At 34.7% G+C, this 19,557-nt stretch overlaps 6 protein-coding genes across 10 annotated transcripts; all 6 read right to left on the bottom strand.

The window, feature by feature from the left end:
* Window positions 1-24: 24 nt before the first annotated feature.
* LOC112461885 (KICSTOR complex protein ITFG2-like) lies at window positions 25-3,163 on the bottom strand. 2 transcript variants are annotated; one of them, XM_025027298.1, is made up of 8 exons: window positions 3,074-3,163; window positions 2,737-2,955; window positions 2,580-2,667; window positions 2,282-2,507; window positions 1,910-2,208; window positions 720-1,483; window positions 410-644; window positions 25-330 (listed from the first exon to the last, which is right to left on the bottom strand). In XM_025027298.1, exons 2-8 carry the CDS (start codon window positions 2,793-2,795, stop codon window positions 151-153), a joined length of 1,851 nt encoding a protein of 616 aa, XP_024883066.1. In that variant the 5' UTR covers window positions 2,796-2,955; window positions 3,074-3,163; the 3' UTR covers window positions 25-150. The 2 variants fall into 2 exon arrangements, with proteins under 2 accessions (XP_024883066.1, XP_024883067.1); XM_025027299.1 differs by having other exon boundaries at window positions 1,910-2,193.
* On the bottom strand, window positions 2,865-3,298 carry LOC112461872 (mitochondrial inner membrane protease subunit 2-like). The gene is made up of 2 exons (XM_025027279.1): window positions 3,063-3,298; window positions 2,865-2,955 (listed from the first exon to the last, which is right to left on the bottom strand). The coding sequence occupies exons 1-2, from the start codon at window positions 3,296-3,298 to the stop codon at window positions 2,865-2,867; spliced, it is 327 nt and encodes a 108-aa protein (XP_024883047.1).
* A 1,798-nt stretch (window positions 3,299-5,096) lies between these two features.
* LOC112461883 (myb-like protein X) lies at window positions 5,097-13,828 on the bottom strand. 3 transcript variants are annotated; one of them, XM_025027295.1, is made up of 8 exons: window positions 12,879-13,828; window positions 12,246-12,599; window positions 11,339-11,607; window positions 11,079-11,265; window positions 10,619-10,758; window positions 9,338-9,498; window positions 9,055-9,241; window positions 5,097-6,381 (listed from the first exon to the last, which is right to left on the bottom strand). In XM_025027295.1, exons 1-8 carry the CDS (start codon window positions 13,024-13,026, stop codon window positions 5,866-5,868), a joined length of 1,962 nt encoding a protein of 653 aa, XP_024883063.1. In that variant the 5' UTR covers window positions 13,027-13,828; the 3' UTR covers window positions 5,097-5,865. The 3 variants fall into 3 exon arrangements, with proteins under 3 accessions (XP_024883063.1, XP_024883064.1, XP_024883065.1); XM_025027296.1 differs by lacking the exon at window positions 10,619-10,758 and adding an exon at window positions 10,215-10,267; XM_025027297.1 differs by lacking the exon at window positions 12,246-12,599.
* Window positions 13,829-13,936: 108 nt separating this feature from the next.
* Window positions 13,937-15,336, bottom strand: LOC112461887 (28S ribosomal protein S36, mitochondrial). 2 transcript variants are annotated; one of them, XM_025027305.1, is made up of 4 exons: window positions 15,203-15,336; window positions 15,009-15,066; window positions 14,727-14,902; window positions 13,937-14,055 (listed from the first exon to the last, which is right to left on the bottom strand). In XM_025027305.1, exons 1-4 carry the CDS (start codon window positions 15,326-15,328, stop codon window positions 14,038-14,040), a joined length of 378 nt encoding a protein of 125 aa, XP_024883073.1. In that variant the 5' UTR covers window positions 15,329-15,336; the 3' UTR covers window positions 13,937-14,037. The 2 variants fall into 2 exon arrangements, with proteins under 2 accessions (XP_024883073.1, XP_024883074.1); XM_025027306.1 differs by having other exon boundaries at window positions 14,727-14,899; window positions 15,203-15,329.
* Window positions 15,337-17,581: 2,245 nt separating this feature from the next.
* On the bottom strand, window positions 17,582-18,244 carry LOC112461871 (heat shock protein 83-like). Its single transcript, XM_025027278.1, has one exon. The coding sequence runs from the start codon at window positions 18,242-18,244 to the stop codon at window positions 17,582-17,584; it is 663 nt and encodes a 220-aa protein (XP_024883046.1).
* Window positions 18,245-18,249: 5 nt separating this feature from the next.
* Window positions 18,250-19,406, bottom strand: LOC112461870 (heat shock protein 83-like). Its single transcript, XM_025027277.1, has 2 exons — window positions 19,164-19,406; window positions 18,250-18,510 (listed from the first exon to the last, which is right to left on the bottom strand). Exons 1-2 carry the CDS (start codon window positions 19,404-19,406, stop codon window positions 18,250-18,252), a joined length of 504 nt encoding a protein of 167 aa, XP_024883045.1.
* Window positions 19,407-19,557: the final 151 nt, after the last annotated feature.

Below are 19,557 nucleotides of genomic sequence, written 5' to 3'. Positions count from 1 at the left end.
TTAAGAATAGTGATTTAACACATGTACCAGAATATGTTTGTTTTATTACACATTTTTGCCTATATAAGCCGATTTTTAAAACAGATGTAATGATACATAAGAATCACGCTCTATATATATATAATTGTAATAACGTTTGCCTGCCATATGTTACTGTACGCCATACAGCAACCATTCAGTTAACTGTTGTATCTTTTGCTGTTTGTCATTTATATTACACTCGCCCAGTAATTTCTCTAAGACGTGCGTTTCGTCAGACTCACAGTCCTTCATGGGATTCAAAGGAGTGATCGTCATGCTTGGCAGAGTGACGTCATAATAAAGAAAAATCTAAGATAGAAAATACATGTAATTATCATTGTCACAATTGTAAATGATATTAATTATTTCACTTGTTATGAATAAAAACCTTGTTACTGAAGGTATTATACACTAGGCTGGGGCTAGACGTTCCCGGAATCACGTTATAATTTCCTGTGCAAAAAGCTCTGACCGGTTCTTCGAATTGAAAACGCACGCTATGTCGTTGTTGATCCAAGATGTAGGTCTGACCATCCCAGGCACAGGCGATTATCTCGTCAGAACTATCGCCTGTGACGTCCAGTCGACACAGAGCGAATATCTGATGATCTACTTGCATAGCCCTGTAAGAAGAGAACAATGTGATATATTGGCAAACATACAGATGTATCTAAACGTCGCTACGCGTGATTGCTTACCATAAAATTACCTCATCTTGTACCAACATAATAGTTCCATCAAGCGTTGCCAAGGCATAAGGTTTCCCTTTTGGAGCATTTTTACTAATGACTTCATTATTTGAATCCATGTCTTCTTTTATGATTTCATCCTGTTCATTCGATTTATTGATATTGCTGCTGTTGTTATTATTACTATTATTTCCATTATTGTTATTATTATTATTGTGGGAGAAATTTTTAAAAGATGGTAACAATGTATCTTTCATAGGTTTACTATCGTATTGTCCGAGAATAACATTGCCACCAATAAAGTTGCCATCCATTTCATCAGTGCTTGAAGACTCGACGGGACTATAAAATCTAACTGGTCCCGGATTTTCTGCTGTAAAATCTCTACCATACTCGCCGGCCATATCCAGACTATTCTTTCGAAATGCCGGTTGCGAGTAGTTCCTTTTGAACTCGAGCGATGCAGGTTTGAAGGTTTTCACGTCTAGTTGGCTATCATCAGTGAAACTTTGCTTCGGCAACTTATCTTTGAGTATGTAACTAGACATTTTAGGTTCGATCGTCGAGATAAACGGCGTTACTCCCGGCTCTAAATCTCCGATAATCTCCGTTGAAATATTTTGATTGCGCATCCTAGATATCCCTAATGTCTGATAATCTACAGCCTCGCAGGAACTATTCTTTGATTGACAATCTTCAGGATTGCACTTAATCCGCATGAATGTACCGCCAGGTTGTGCAACCAGTAGAGTTGGCGTACCATCACCAGTATGCTAAACAATAATTTATGTTGTATCAACATCGTTTTAAAGTCTAGTTATATAACTATTATATTAAATAAAGAGTATAGGGAAAAAACGATCAATGTTCATCTGGAGTAATTTCGAGAATTTTTAAATTTTAATTTTAGGACATTAGATATCTTGAGAAGTTATTGAAAAAAGTACTGGCAGTGAATATCGGAATGCATAACGTTTTTCCCCAGCATGGTACATCTTTCAGCCTCATTTCCAATGAATGTAACTGTTCTTAATCAAAACAGATAAAAATTATGAAAGTTCTTTGAAAATGCCACAAGATAGCATGATCGGGATCAATTTCGACAAAGAGTGGACTTTGATCGTTTTTCCCCTGTACCCCTGTACTCTTCAAATTCTTTTACATAACATATAATGGAGTCTGTGTTTCAGTCGACATACTTGCAACGTAACCGTGCCTATTTGATTAGTGCACTCCCATTTATTTAGGCCAACTAACTTTCCTGTTTCTAAGTCAGCGTTACTTGACCATCTGTAAGATCTCACAACACGATCTGTCAGACCAAGTATCATCTCATTAGCACCATCTTTATCGACATCAGCTATCAGCACTGTCTTTGTATTAGTTGGGATTCTTTGTACATGCACACATTCCATTTTCCCAGAGAGTTCATTTATTTCATTAGTATTGTCAACGTGTTCCGTGCTTTGGAAATTTCCTACGTCTGCACAAATATATCCTATGAGAGTTATCTAAATCTTTTGTTATTTGAGTTATTTCATAAAGTGTACCTTCTGAAACTCAAGACTTACCAGTACTTGTTTTGAAGTTGTCTTGCTCATTTGTATCTTTACCAATATGTTGGCCCACAAGCAAGTTAGGATTGTTGGGATTGACAGATCTCGGGCTGTAAAATATATGCGTCCATCCATCGCCACAGATGACCACAAGTGCATTGCGTCCGTAATTAAAAATATCTCCAATTGCTACACTAGTTATAAGACCGAGGCCAGTTATCTTCTGCCATAATTCTGATCCCTGTTACACAAGAACAAATGTTATCTATAGTTTGAAAAGACATGAATTTAAGTAGTCTCACAACATATTTACCTTGAAGATATAAAGTTCTCCTTCAACAGTGCCAACAACTAGTTCATTATCACCATCGTTATCAACATCTCCTATAGTTAAGCCATGCCTGCGCACAGTAACAGTAATTTTTATTGTAGACTATTTATCAGGCTAAAATGGCAATAATCGAACTTACCTGCATACAGTACCGGGTAATTCCCATTGCAATCTCTTTACAAAGCTAACAGCCCTCATGATTAGGTTTCGCAGGATGTAAATGTTGCCATCGATTTGGCGGCCAAACTATATGAGTAGCTTTCGCCGTTACCAGACCCAGAGATATCGGCCCAAAGGTATTAGAGTCCATAGAATGTCCAACGTGATCTCCCTCCAGCCAGCAGTGGCCTTCCGGCACCTGTAATCACAAGATTGAAATCAATTCACAGACAAAGAATGACGATATACCAAGTCGATAGCGATAGTATGTTAGAGCCCAAGCATGTGTTATTCGCTGTTATGTACCCAATAATTACTTCTACATATTGTATCCATACTTGAAGGGCACTGATCTTGTATCCGTGAGTGCCTATAATATCCCCGGCGAGTCCCACGACTCGCTTGATGAGCGTCTGATTCGGCACCTTGGGGGACACGATGCAGACTATGTCGCCGCGCTGGATGTCTCGATTCCGTATGGCCCAGCGATTCAGGAACACGTAATCGGGATACCGTAGATCCGGATTCAGCGCGGGTTGCATGGAGATCCCTTCCACCCTCGCGACATACCCGACTGTGTCGCAGAAAGCAATCCCGATCGGGATGCCGATTAAGACATTACGTAAAAAACGTGGGATTCTCATTTATCAAACCTTCGAAGGGGAGAACGTGCGGAGCGCTCTTCCGTCCTCAATGCGCTCGGTCCGGCAGTACGAAGGATCGACCATCACTTACGTTGCCTGTGCAATTGATTTGATTTTAAATATCTCAAATCTCACCATAATTACCACAACACAAGTTAATGATAATGTATGAAGGGTATGAAGAACCTTTCGTATAGGTTATGTGTACGAAATTCTCTGTATATGGCAACCGACTCAGTATTTTGTGAAAAGAACGTTCAGGAATTTAAACCGAAATATTTTATATGCGTGGAAAATATTGTTTCCTTTTTCTGTTAAATTGGAAGCAAAATGAGGAGGAAGAAAAGTAAGATGAGACAGGTGAAACATTTAAATGTATATACGCCGTTTTGCCTGCGTGCGGAGCACCTGCGAGATCGAGACCAACAGAGTCAAATCAAGTATTAAAGAAATCTGCATTTGATAAATAGAATAAAATTCGTAAACTACGGTTTAAAAAATATAAAGATTTATACGATCTTTTCTTTGACAATAGTAAAATTTCTACATTCACGCAATTCTTGAAGAAAACTTATTTTTATTTTCCTTTTTTAATAATAATAATTAATTTAAAATAAATCAATGAGAGAATTTAAAACTTATGTTCTAAGAAATATTTTAAAAAAAGATCCCATTTTATTGAGATAATTGACAGTTCGGCATATAAGAGAAATATGAAACTTTTTACTGCATATATGTGATAAAACATGATAGTATCTTGCATGCAAATATGATAGCAATAATACGGTAAGTAAGATTTTCAAATATATTATTAAGATTACATATATATTCATTTTTTTAAATAACAATATTTGATCACTACATAAGGATGATTAATAAGCACTTGTATTTAAACGGCTGTCTTTATTACACGACCAAGTACTTCTAATTTTTAATAAAAATCAGTAACAACTACTAATATTGTCTAATAAGTTATATAATACCTTATTTGCACCCAAAACACTTTATCCTTCGTACAGATTGCTTTGTCACTAGAACTTATCTACGTAGCGTTTTCTAATAATAAATGTAAATATTATTAGTCTCATCATCATCTTGCATAAATACTTCCACAAGAGAGCTTATTTGGGTATAAGCCAAAGGGATCTAATTAAGTATAAATATGTTTCCAATTAACGTTAAATTTAAAAAAATTCGACAGGTTTACATATTAAAGACCGAAGAACATTAAACAATATCCTGCTTTGTTTAATTAATTAAGTTGCGTTCTAATATTATTCAATCATGCTCATAACATGTAATATTATTACGGAAACAGTAACATTTTCATACAATATAAAATATAGTTATATCAAGAATGTTGTTGATGCCATATCCTAATTTGGATCAACTATACCATTACATGATTTTATAATAGATTCTCGCATTTTTATTATTCAACCAATTACATCCTGTTTTTTCGCTATTTTTTGCCGTATTGACTTTTATGTAAAAGCAATTAAAATTACAACTTATTTGATACTATAAATTATTCTAAAATACAACGAATATATCTATCCTGTTCTTTAAATTATATTTTATAAAATATCAATATCTAATTATATATAATAAAATAATCTGTAAATGAAATTTATTTTAATAATAAAATAAAATTTTTATATACTTTAAACAAATATATTTTAATTTACATTTACAAACTGAGACTAGAATTATAGAAATAATAAAGCATTTTATGTTTCACAATAAATACAGAAAAATCGGAAAGCGCGCGTAAATTACAGAATTTAATATGAAAATTAAAAATATGAAACACAAAAATGCTGTAATATGATATAAAATTAAACATTTATCGAACAATGATTAGTACATGAAGAAAAAGTTTACGAGAGTGAACCCTAGCTGTAGTACAAAAAAGAAAAGATCTTTGACTTTCGTGAAAGTTGTATCAGTGCTTGCCAATCTCCACGAATTTTTCATGCATATCATATTATGATACACTTGGACCGATTAATGACGCTCTGTTATTTTTATCTATCGGGCAATCCTAAAACACCATTTCATGAATTTCTAACTACGAGTAGTAGATGTGTTATAGCTCGATGTATCTATGCCATCATGGCATTGTAACGTGACATAGACAGCACTGCCTCTCTTTCTTTTGGCCCCTGTGATTAATAAATTTAGGATTCTACAAAATGTGAAATATATGTCAATTAAAAAGAAAAAAAAAAGAAAACGGAAACGTGATGCATATAACATTTTAGGTTATCTGGCAGTGCTCAACCAACGAGTTTATGCGTCTTCATATTGTGAGAGTATTACACCAGCTTTCTTACATATTACATATTATAGTAATCATAATTATTTTCATTATAATAAGAGGACTTATTAAAGATTGGTAAACACTGATCCACATCTGAAGAAACAGAATTACTTTTAAGTCTTTTCACTCTTAACTGAGTTCTTTATTTTTTTTCTTTTCGTATATTTTTTCTAAGGTTGTAAGTCACTTTTCTGTAATCTTCATCTTCTTCATCTTCATCTTCATCTTCATCTTCATCTTCATCCTCGTCTTCCTCGTCCTCCTCATCCTCCTCCCATTCCTCGTCCTCCTCCTCTTCTAGCTCTTTTTCTTTTTTCTTTTTTTCTTCTTTCTCCTCTTCTTCCCCCTTTTCTTCTTCTTCACTTTCCTCTTCTTCCTCCTCTTCTTCTTCACTTTCTTCTTCCTCTTCTTCTTCACTTTCTTCTTCCTCTACTTCTTCATTTTCCTCTTCCTCTACTTCTCCATTTTCCTGTTCCTCAACTTCTCCATTTTCCTGTTCCTCTACTTCTTCATTTTCATCTTCCTCTACTTCTCTATTTTCCTTATCTTCCTCTTTCTTTTGCAATATTTTGTTTTTCTTATCTTTTACATCTCGAATTTCCGCTTGAGTGTCCGAAACCTTTTTTCTCTTTTTATCTGGATCTTCAGCCTCCGAATCCTATACGTTAAATATGATTGTTTATAAAATTGCATTTTAAATTAGAAAACAAAATAATTCAACATAAGAAACAGATTATTTATTAAATAAAATAAAGGATGAGTCACACAGTTTTTAACCGAGTTGAATCTATTTTAAACTTGATGATACAAAATAATCAAACGTTTTAATTATTCAATTTTTGAGTACAAAAAAGTTTTGGCTACAAAACATTTTTTTGTCATAATTTTCACGTTAATGAGCATATAATAAAATTATGATGCTACAAATTAACTACGAGAAGTCTTTATGATCAATTATTCACTTAAAATAATACCATTGGACAAGTCACTTCTTTATTAAGTATTTGTGAAATACAATACCATTCTTCTACGTTTCCGAGTTTTCTGATTGTTCTCCTCGATTATGCATTGCAAGAGTTTTATTTTTGTACTTTTCGAAGCCATTATATAGCTGTTATTAACTGATCAAATATCTTATAAGATATAAAATGTGCGCACATGTACGCCAAATGTACGCAGGTTCTCGAATATTTAGAAACACAGTACTCAGTCTACGTTATTAGTAAACATTTCATTATATGAGGTTTAAATACTTGAACAGTTTTGTAAACATATATAAATATCAACTAAAATGTTTTGCAAAATATTTCTTTTCTTAGGGTTTTATTTTTAAATTCTATATATTACTTCTATATATTAAGTACTGAGAATAATTTATATAGGGCAGACAAAATAAAACGAATTTTTAGCCTCAAAGATATTGTTTCTAGAGAAAAATGTTTCAAACAAAATTCATTTGGTTTGAAGGGGGACACATGATTCCGATGTGAGTCATGTCATAGATGTCGTTTTCAAGAAATTTTAAAAGCAACTAATTTCTTAAATGGAACTTGATTTTTTCTTTGAGGGTGCTTCCGAAGAAGCGCTCGGGCCTGGCTCGGGGTTAGATTTTGGTATAGCATATGTTACGTGCACTATACCAAAACCTAACCCCGAGCGCCTCTTCGGAAGCACCCTGAGATCAAAATTGTAGATCTCGTCGAGACGTGTTTAAAACACTATAATAAAGCTCTCTTTCGTTAAGAATTTTCTAAGATATTTAAAATTTTGTTATAATATTTTTAAAGTATTCACTTTTCAATTTTACCTTTATACTTTTATACGTAGAATAATAAACGGAATCAATTGTTGTAAAAGAAAAAAAAATTATTGTAAAAAATTCGATTGCATTTTGTAGACGCATTCAATTTTGCAAAATTGCAAATGTAAAAATTAATATTATTATTCGCTTTCTTTCATAAAAATATGAAGGTAAAGTAATCGAAAAGTGAATACTTCAAGATATTTCATATTTTATATTAAAAATATTGACAAAAATTTAAATATCTTAGAAAATTCTTAATGAAAGAGTTTTTTTTAGTGTTTTAAACACGTCTCGACGAGATCTACAACTTTTATCTCAAGGGAAAAAATCAAGTTCCATTTAAGAAATTAGTCTCCTTTAAAATTTCTTGAAAATGACAGTATCTATTTATGACATGACTCGCATCGGAACCATGTGTCCTCCTTCAAACTTAACAACTTTTGTTTGAAACATTTTTCTCTAGAAACAATATTTTTGGAGAGATAAAAATTTATCACGCTTTATTTTGTTCATCTTGTATATTATAATAAACTTCTATAATTCTATTTTTGAAAATGCAGTCGTATTTTATACATGTATTTTATATTGTTGCATCTGTAAAAAAAATGTCATAAAAAGCAAAAGTATATTATTGGATTAACATTTTCTTCTATCCTTTTTCTGCTATCAATTGCAAAAAAAAAAAAAACGATTTGGTTAAATTACGTGACTCATTTTATGTAATCAATAAATTTTTAACGTCAATATTAAGTGGCATAAAAATAGCGGTATAAGACTTCTTCAAACATCATATCAAATATATTTCACTAAATATCAAAATATATCACTATTTGTATAATTGAAGTGGTTAATATGTTAATGTGAATATAGGCATAATTAATGCTATAGTGTTGTTTCTTGCAAAAGGCAATTTGCATAACATATCTCATTAGCATTAAGTGTATAAGAATTCATAAACTTATCAAAATTATAAAAATAAAATTAAAAACAAATTCACTCTGTTTAGTCATATATAATTTGTGTACACGCGGACATAAACAATATTAAATAAATATAAATTACATGTTCTCTTAAACAAAATATAAATTGTCTCTGAAATAAATCGCCAAGTTGCAAAGTGCAAAGTACTCTTCAAGTTTGGCAATCTACTTCAGAAGCATTGGGTATTCTTGACAAAACTTAAATTTGTATTAACAAGCCAGTGTATCTTATATTAAAATAAGAGATATTAGCGAAACATAAGAAATACAAGGCACTAGTTATTAATATTTCGAACAAATCACAGAGAATAATGGGAATAGAAATAATAAACGATGAAATCAGCGCATTATTCATACCCATACATGTAATAGCCAAGAAACCATTCTTTGCACTTAATTCTGCATTTAGTTCCTGTGATTTGTGATCTCGATATTAAGTAACCTATACAGAAGTTAGGCAAACAATTAAATGAATGAAAGAATCACCAAATAAAACAAGGCTCCGCAGATTCATTTGATTCTGTTGGTAATTCTAATATTTCCTTACAGCTGGAATCTGGTCGAGGCTGATGAGAGAGAGAGTCATTTTGCCTGAGAGAACAACTGGAGCGTCGTCGTCGTCCTCTGACTTTTCGGCTTGAGTTTCTGAATCGGTTACGAGTAATTCACATTGCGGCGGAAGTGCACCCTCTAAATATATGGGTGTTGGCGGCGTTTTTTCCCTTTCAACATTACTGAAACAAATATAATAATATTTAATAAATCATTCGGAAAGTACTAATAATACACAATAAAATAATAGGCAAAATAAACGAGGGAAAAACAAGTACCTTGGTGGAGGAATAATGGGAGTGGTGGGTCTGCTACATTTTTGTCCACTTTCACAACTAGCTGTCATTTCCATACTCATGACTTTAACTGTTGGCGACTGTTCTGCTACATCTAATTCTTCTCCTTCCCTACTATGTGATTCCTGGTCTGCAGTGTCCTCCTATAAATTAAATTCTTAATATGCTACTCATTTATAACTTGTTTCTTATATGCTGATTTTGTACATATCTTTTAAATAAAAAATATAATAACACATATGTAGTAATAATATCAAAGCCATTTTGCGGATTAATTCGATAAAAGCTATTTTATATGTATATACAATCTTAATATAACAAAAACAAAAACCATTCAGAATAAAAAAATATGCTATGTTAAAGATTCTACGTCTATTTAAAAAACATAATATAATTATAATTATATAATTATATATACGAGTCACAAAAAAGATGTCATACAAATCCATATATGTGTATGTATGTAATTTTCTTGTACATTTCCTAATATATTATATCAACAAGATATAAAATAAGCGGATATCATGCAAGGCACACAATTAGCATTTGTAATTGTGAGAAGCTATAGGAGGAGCAACTATCGTTTCACTTATATCTCAACAATATTTAGCATTGAGAAATATCATGTATGTCTTGTATAAAAGATAAAATGATAATAACATTCTGCACTTAAAACACTGAAATATTGTTACTATTGTAGAATCATGTCATAATGAAACTATCGTATATATGTATATAAGCCTAAGAAAACATTTATTGTGATAAACTCATTATTCGTGAAACTAGTGCACTGGAAATAGGTGTTCCACAAACTCTTGGTTACTCTTGTTAGAAATATTTTCTGAGGCAAGGGATATACCTTAGAGCCGCGATCGACCCCTGCCAGACCATTGGACTTTGGAGACCCATCTACTACTCAAAATGTAAAATATACAACGTGAATTCTATTACTGAACGCATATCCTGACCTAAATGTGTCGTATATCCGAATATCGCACTCGACTAGTACATCAGTATGAATCTCATATAAACTATAAACGTTTAAACCAACAATTTGTAATTTTTTTCGCAACAGTTATCCGCAAGCATCGACATTTGAAGAAGCCAAATATTGAAGATAAGGTCTTATACTAAATGTACAACATGTTTAATGTACATTGGATGGGTCAAGCTTGTAACGCAATCAGAACACAGCGACGTGCACATTTCTAACGACTAAATAAACTGAAACTGTGAAATGGCATCAAAATTAATCTGATAAACCTTGATTTCTGGCTGTGAGCTCGAGTTATGCATTACTGAACGTGATATGTTGCCCATCTGGGCAACGATTCTTTCCATGGCTGCTTCCGTCTCGACCAAACGTTGTCTCAGTTGATCTATCTCTATGTCTCCTGCCGCTTCTATGTGTTCCAGCATGTAGAACATTACCAAACGTGTTCAGAATATAAGTACGAATACTTGCAATATGCACATTTTTATTTATAAATCTTGCAATGTATATCCACGTGTATAAATACGTGTGTGTTCTAATTGTGCAAACCTTGCATCATGCAACACCACTTAAAAATCTGTTCAGAGATACTCAAGAAAACATATATCTTAATTCTAAATTTTTCTCCTCGTAAGTAGAAAGAAATAGCTCCTCATAAAAACATTTCGTTGATGACGATGTAAATGAAATGTGGTTTGTAATAGTAAATATATTTGTAGACGCACTTACGATCGTTTAATTCCTCGATAGTTGGAGCAGTCCTGCGCGGTGACTTTTCTCTCGGATAATGCAGAGTACCTCCAGTCATTGCAGTAGCAAGAGCTTCTGGACTGAATACCATTTTCCGAAATTCCTTTTCAGCAGCTGCTCCCGGGTATTCCGATATAATCTCGCTATCGGAATTTTTCTTCAGGACCTATTAATGTAAACTTTAAGGCTCAATTGTGTCCAAATATTTATTAGAATTGTTCTGCAGATTTATATATTACCTTAACAATGGTGTACAAGAAAAATAAGACTATTCCTATCGTATACAGTGGCATGACAATTCCCATTGTTACGCTTCCTTTGGGTGCTTGAACACCGTGACCAGCACTACCGAGAGGTGGCCTCATTTTTGGTACAACGTGGTTAGATTTTTGTCTGTCCGTTACCTTTGGTACAATATGAGAGGTTGGTATGGCCCTCCCCCTCTCCCTCAGCGCGGGATGCATTCCACCTGCATGAGGAGGAGTACGACGCTCCTGTGGTATAGTACCTGTATACATAGAAAAGACTTGTCTGTAAAATATACGTCTGCTTATCTCAATTCACAAAAATATATTTTTACTCTATATTAATGTCCCAGAGATTAGTAGGATTTTGCATTTTATTCAGAAATCAGAAAAACTGTTATAAATGTATTGAGCCAGGTGACCTTAATATTGTAAAATTTGGGATAAAACCTTGGTTGGAAACTAGAATGAGGAGAATATAATGGGTCATTAGTATGGATGTGTTTGAAACTGACTATAGGCCAGACTTGTCTGCCAAACATCACGCTTACTTTTTTGGCACTCAACCAAAGCAAAATGAACAACTCAAATCCGTCTTCCATATATACTTGATGATGCGATGCATTAAAGGCACAATTCTCCAAGTTTATCTTATTATATAAGCTATTTACAAGCCATGTGGTCATCATGTACCGTCAAAGTATATTAATACGGAATCACTTATACAATCTGAATAACAAAGCGTTGCGTCAAACTAAAAATGACAAACCTATCTCAAGAATATATTAGGTAAGCAATCGCAGAGAGTTAATTAGTTATTAGTGAATATTTGAGTGGCATAAAATTCAAGTAAATAGCAACTATTGGCGCGCAATTACTTATATATCCTTGCGATTCTTACTGTGCGGCATCAGGATATGATATCTGATAAGATGAGGTATCCCTAATTGTGACAGTGGCACGCCAAAGTTCATTTTAAGGCAAAGGGAGCTATTGAACGATCTAATCTCCTCCAACACCTGCTTGTAGGTCTTTCCCAAGCTTTCTCTCTCGGCGAGAAAGGATGACAGGTCTATGCCGCATCTGGCTAGGACCTCCTCCCTACACAAGCTCGAGGTTTGCGGGGTCAGCTTGCTAAGCTTTAACGCGTCTCTCACGCGTGGATCAATCGGATGGTGCCTCAATATGTTTTGACACATTTCCTGCATGATGTCCACTGCGGTGACATCGCTTTCAAATATTACTTCGCAGCACACTGCGCAAATACGAACAGTAAAGTAGTCCTTCAGTGGGTTTTATCATTCGAATGATTCGAATTAATCAACGAGCAACGATTTTACAAGGCATTATAAAAACTACTCCTTGCCAAAGTATTTCACCTAAATAATTCTTATATCTAGCCAATTTTGTGGCGTAAAAATCTAAGTTGTTTATATACGTAGAAAGTATATTTCTACGATAAAAAAGCGATATTCTTAGCGATTTTTCTCGCGTCGTCAACATCGCCTTGTGCGTAGAAACTTCGGAGTCTTACCCGAGTTGTCCGATGCGGAGTGATGTGGAGTGACAAATCCTATGAACATGGGATGCAGAATTTTCGGCCACAGCACCGTGAAGCAGCCGAACACGATCGCGAGTACAAAAAACGTTTTCCTCGGTCCGAAGTCCGTTATCTCGGCCATTTTTGCAGCGGATGGGTCCGGTCGTTCGTAAAAATTTTTCGCGCTTCAAGAAAACTTTCGATAAAAGTATGAACGGATCGCCTCTCCTCGGCCTCCTCCGCGTTCACGTATACACCAGTATACACAGTACGGATACCGCGAAGAGGCGGGTGCGGGTGCGGGACCGCAGGACGGCCGCCGCAGTCGAGTCGCAGCACACTGTCGTCTGCTATTTTCGTCGTGCCGCGGCAGGGCCGTACCAAGGCGCGCCGTCGCCCCGCGGAACGTCACTTTTCCTCGAGCTTCAAAAAGCGGCCCATCTTGTTCCAAAATTATTGCAACAAGAGAAAAATCGAACTCTCAGAGACAATTGCTACAAATCTCGAGTTCTGTATTCTTAAAAAGATTACACAAATTGTTAGGCAAATGAACTTTTAATAAAAGGTTTTTCAAAAAATTGAGACCAAGTATGTATCTACAAAAGGCTTTCTGTTAGATAGTATTGTGTCCAAGATTCGATGCAAAAGAGCGCGATTTTAATTCGACTCGTAAGTTACGGATTTATGGACTGCTATCGCACGCTCCTGTCGCGTCAACAGCGATGAATCAAAGACAATCGAGAATAGTGACTTATTTTAGGTCCACAGTATTTATATCTCGGTAGTTCGCGTAATCACAGAGAATTGAGAAATAATCTCTTCTCGTCTCGTCTCAGCTACGAGAAACGCAAGTAGACAGTCGTCATGATATAGCAAGGTATTTTGTTAAAGTCTCATTGTCGTAAATCCAGGATTAACAAGTATCGGCTGTTATTGGAGTGAGCTGAAAGCTGTTTCCAGAAATAGCAGGCCCTGGCAATGTCACAAGAGACCTTGCCCGATAGATCGCGGGTGTAAATATGAAATAATACTCGCGGCGCAGGACAGCTTGCTCTCTGTCAGGGGTTCGTTTATTAACAACACACATTGCACCGAGTCGGTCAATAACAAAGTTAATTAAATACGGAGTTTCCTAAATGCTCGCACTGCAAATTCACTCTGGCCCACCACGCTGAAACACACAAACAAGAAAGTATTATATGTACACAAGACATTAAACGTAGAGTAATATTACATAGAGAATTATTAATATTAATTACTTAATTACTAAGGCCCTGCGCAAAATAGAGCGCATATTTTAGGAATAACAATAAATATTAAATATTAGAAATCGGAATTAGAAATAATAACTAAACGTAACGCACAATGGAAAAGAATAAAATATAACATATAAGTATAGGAATATTTCTATAACATATAAATATAGGAATATTCCTACATTTACATATCCTAAGATTTAATATTTAATATTAATAATATTACAGGAATGTTCCTATATTTATATGTATATCCTAATATTTAATATTTATTCTTATTCCTAGTATGTGCTCTATTGTGCACACTGCGCAGGACTTAACAGAACTATTAATTTTATATGTTATTAATATTCTGTTAATATTGATAATAATATTAATATAACATAACTATATTAATTATATATATAATTATATATTCTTTTATACAATAACAGCATTATTAATATTAATAACAGAATTTATAAAATATAGAGTAATATAAAAGACTTTTTACATATATCACATGCTATCACAAGTAAAAACCAACGTCCATTATGGTGCTACGTCTGTTAATAAAAATATTTGTTGAATAACCGTCGACACTTACATTGATATATTCGATTTCCTTTTGATCTATCGGTCGTCTTTGATACCGTGGCGGCAAGTGAATATCTTCTATCGTCGGCAGTACGATTACCTGGGGGCCCGTTGCGCCGCCCGCGCTCTGCTGCATCTGCGCCGATCCTGATCGTCCAGATGGCGCGGCCATCGTGCCCGCAACTGCTAACCAACAATGCGAATCAAAAATCCATCGGCGAGAGGGTGGTGTTCCTACTTCCCCGCGAAGGGAACGATCGACGATCGCTTATGCTGATTTCGTCCACGTTACCTGCGCGATCGATGCCGCCCTTGCGGAACTTGATCATCGGCACGTGCGGCTGGACCACCTGCGAAAAGACGGCGTCAGTACCTGTGGCCGAGGCGCTACCGCGGGAACACGATCGTCGCTTGCCGCGCGTTGTCAGGCCGTAGAAACGACTCGGCTCATGACAGCACGTTCCAGCGGGGATCCGCAGTACTGACCTTCCAAGCCTTGCTTGCCATCATAATTTTTTTTTCTGTAAGGAACAGCCGCGCGATAGCCCACTGCCCACGACTAATTTCGTCTGCAGTGGAAGGTGGAAGGGCTCCTCTCGACAGTCGACGCATCGCAGCGACATGTAGATGGCGTTTTGGCACACCTCTCTGACGAATACACGTAACAATAGGAATTAGGAACTTTATCAACCTCAAACAGAGGTAAACAGAGGACCTGTTCTTTTTAGCTGAATTTCTTGCACAATTCATCTTTTCTCTTTTTTTCTCCAATGTGAAGAGAAAAAGATGAACCGTGCAAGAAGTTCAGTTAAAAAGAACAGGCCAACAGGCCTAGAAGAGGCATAGGCAGAGAGAGAGGAATGAGACAAGAACGTTTTACGATGCTGGCACTTTTACTGCGAAAATAGTAGAGTTATGTTCATTAATTTCTACCAATGTAGATTAATCTTGGTTTAATTTACTTTTGATCTTTTTTTAATTCCTAAAAAGATAAGAAGTAAGTTAAACGGAGATTAAGTTACCCAATTAATGTAGAAATGGACGCATTAGATGAGATGCTGTCACGTGACCGAATCCTAATCGAGATTTCTTCAGACAGATTCTGAAGACAATATTTCTGAATTCCATTCACTTATACTTTACTGTTATAAGAAAGAATTCATTGAAGTCTTATTAGTCGAAATATAAATTTTTTTGATATTGTAAATGACGGAAAAATTCGATATTACCCAGATAACAAAACGCCTGTCATATATCAACAATATTAAATTTGTTTCAAGCAAAGGTTTATTTAAATTCATTACATTTTTGCAGCAACAGTTTACGCCCGGAGGCTTTATTGGATATGTGTGGTTTAAATATTATTAATGGAAATAATTTAGATATAATAATGTTGCTGCAAACAGTTTGCAGTAATAATTTACACATCTTTGCTGCAAAAATACCATGGCATAAATATGAATTCTAAACAGAGCTACGATTTAATGTTTGTGGGAACAATACATAAATTGTTTCCGCAGTAATAATTTGCATGATTTTGCACATTCATGTTTTGTTATCTGGGTTATGATTCAGAATCTAAAAGAAATTTTTTTATAATTTTGTTTTGACATTTAATCATATATTGATTCGATTAGATTCCGTCTCTATTTTTATTACTACTAATTAATTTTCCTGTAAGCAGTACTATTTTGATGTTTCCATGCTAGATATACGGATACAATTATATATAATAAAAGAAATAAATTTTGCTCGAAAATGAATTAGACTAATTATAATAATAAATAATTATTATAAAAGAATAAGAATACTAAAAAAGATACAATCTTTGAATTAATTCACTTCGTTGACGTTGAGTTCGCTTCTACTTTGCAGTATATACAATTTTATGCAGTAATGATCATAATATGATATAATAAAAGAATAATAATTAATAATAAAATAATGATGATTTAAAAAGGAAAAATTTGCAGAATAATGACAAAGTAACAAAATTATATTATATTGTAAATAATTATTTTATTGTAAATAATATGTATAATATATATAATAATGAATTATATTTTTATTTTGCAATTATCGTAAATATATAATAAATATATTAGTGTCAAACTATGCGCGATTTGTGATTCATGATTCGTGATTCGCAATAAATTCACGGAAATTCGTCATTCGCTATTAGGATGTACTCTTCCTAATTATTAACGATTTGTAGTTTATTATTTGTATATTTGGATAACACCAGATAACACAATGTATTTAAATCTTATATATAAGATCGTCTTAAGTTTATCTTTAAATAATACTCCGTAGCCAATGAAACGAGTCGTACAGCATCTAAAGATAAACGATTTTAAATATAAGATAACTATAGCCGGTATTTATAGTCGGTTCTTATATTTAAGACCATCTTAAGTACAATTTTCATATGTCATGAACCAATCACAGAGCCGGTCTTGAAATAAAAATCGACTATGTCTAAAACCGGCCTATGTCTAAAATCGAAATATAAGACATCTTATTTTGGACATTGTGCTGTCTGGGGTATACACGAATCAACAAATTGATTATTATATATCGGATCGTGGTGATTCGATTGATATTAATTTTTGACTTTATTAAAAAACCATCTTGCTCTCTAGCGAAATGGAAATGCGAATAACCGGAATAACAAACAATTACGCGAACTCAATAAATCTAAAACTAACCGTTTACACTATTTCATGATTCTCATATGAATAGCAATTCGAATTATGGACCTCGAACCACAAATCACGTATACTTTGGAGCTATAAGTTTTATAAACCACAAAGTGCGATGTCATAAATACTATACAGCAATATAAAATAGCGTCATGTACAGAATTTAATTTATTTCCTCCTTTATTTGGTCAACCATTATTTGGTCCATTATAAAGTCATCTTGTAAATTATCCTCCACAAAAAATGTATATGCGGATTCGTTATATTTTATGTCTCCAGTCTCCGTTTTCTTTATGCCAAGTTTGTTCTTGATTAGCTGATAAATATAATTATTAATATGCAACTCGGGTTTCTCCGGAATAAAATCAGATGAAATCAGAGCAGTCTCAAACAGTAGGTTTATGAGATTCTTAATGCTTGCATCGAGATCACCGCTAATAGTAACTCTTGTTGCAAGATTCTGCACAATGACATGATCGGGATTGATCTCAAATTGTTTTTTCGCCGTTAAACGCCATAGGAGTTGTGTACAGAATTTGCGTTCCATCGGCATTTTGTATAGAGAATTTGCGTCTTTATATACAATCCTCTCCATGTTGGCGGTCTTGTCGTGTTTCAAGCTTACGACGCAGCAAGGTGATTTAACTAATCTATTAGAGACCACGACGCTTTCCACCTTATCGCTCAGAACGTTCTCCATAGCTCTGCACAACGCCCAAAGATTGTTCACTTTCAGCATGCGGGTCTCTTTCTGGGCTCTATCCTCGGGAAGCACCAGCTTGCCTTCAGCAACAGACATAAGAGGTTTTCCATCGAAGCTCCTCATCTTTTTCACCGCATGAATTCGTCGATGGGATCAGTCATGTAAATCACTTCGATATCGCGCATCTTCAACGCCTCGATAAACACGCTATCCTCTACCTGCTTTATATTCTCGCCGGCGATGAAGTAAATGTATCGCTGGTTCTTCTTCATCCTATTGATATAATCCTGCAGCGAACACGCCTCGTCACCGGACGCGGAAGTGCGAGATTTCAGAAGCCGCGCCAGTTTATCGCGATTATGTCCTCGCAAATGCCCCGTTTGATGTTCCTGCCAAATTGTAGAATTCCTCGTAGCGTTGGTCCCTTGATACGTCCTTGAAGAACTTGACGCAATTTTCTACGATACTGTTACGGATGATATTCAAGATACTGCCATTTACCTTCTCGCGAGAGATATTGAGGGGAAGATTTTTGCTGTGAAATATGCCCTTTATGAAACTCAAGTAATTCGGCATTAATTTTTCGCAGTCCATAATGAAAACATGTCTAACGTATAATTTTATCTCATTCTTTTTCTTTATTTGATTGAATGACATGCGATTGACATTGGGAATATAGAGCGTTGAACTCTAATGGCTTTTTCACAGAGAAATATATCGTACACATACTTCTATTCTGATCACTGTTTAATTTCATAATTTTTTCGAAGCTCTCGGGGGTAATACAGTTGCTTAATACACTTGTGAGAAAGACAGGCTTTGCTCTATTGATCTTGTACGCTTTTTTAATTGTTCTCTTCGTCTTTTCTTGCTTCTCAGCCTCATTTTTGTCCAGTTGGTTTTCACAGTCTTTCTCCACGAGCAGTTTGATCGCGTATTTATTAAATTGAAAGTACTTTTCAACGATTTCCTTGATATTACTCCCTTCTAGATATTTAGACTGACTGTCTTTTATGTAAAGGACAACCTTTGTGCCACGTACCATTGAATTGTTAGTGCGGTCACACCTAATACTGTAACGTTGATGCGAATTGGACTCCCACTCGTATAGATCATCATCATAACGCTTGGATGTAACAACTATTTTATCAGCCACAAGATACACGGAGTAGAAGCCTATGCCGAATTTATCGATCATAGAATCACAATCCATTGTACTCTTGAAAATTTTGGTTCCAGATTTTGCGATTGTTCCGAGATTGTTGATCATTTCAGTTTCTGTCATACCGATACAAATATTCATGACGGCTAGAGTACGATTCTTCTTGTTTAGAATGATATAAATGCACAATTCCTCTCCGTTATCAATATTAATGGAAGAGTTGTAACGGACCTTGTCCAAAGCATCGTTGAAGTTTGAAATTAATTCTCGGAGA

This window comes from Temnothorax curvispinosus, unplaced genomic scaffold (genome assembly GCF_003070985.1).
Source record: "Temnothorax curvispinosus isolate PA1 unplaced genomic scaffold, ASM307098v1 QBEX01011856.1, whole genome shotgun sequence".
Classification (NCBI taxonomy): Eukaryota; Metazoa; Arthropoda; class Insecta; order Hymenoptera; family Formicidae; genus Temnothorax; species Temnothorax curvispinosus.
The sequence above is the reverse complement of the archived record's forward strand: the minus strand, read 5'-3'. Positions and strand labels throughout refer to the sequence as shown.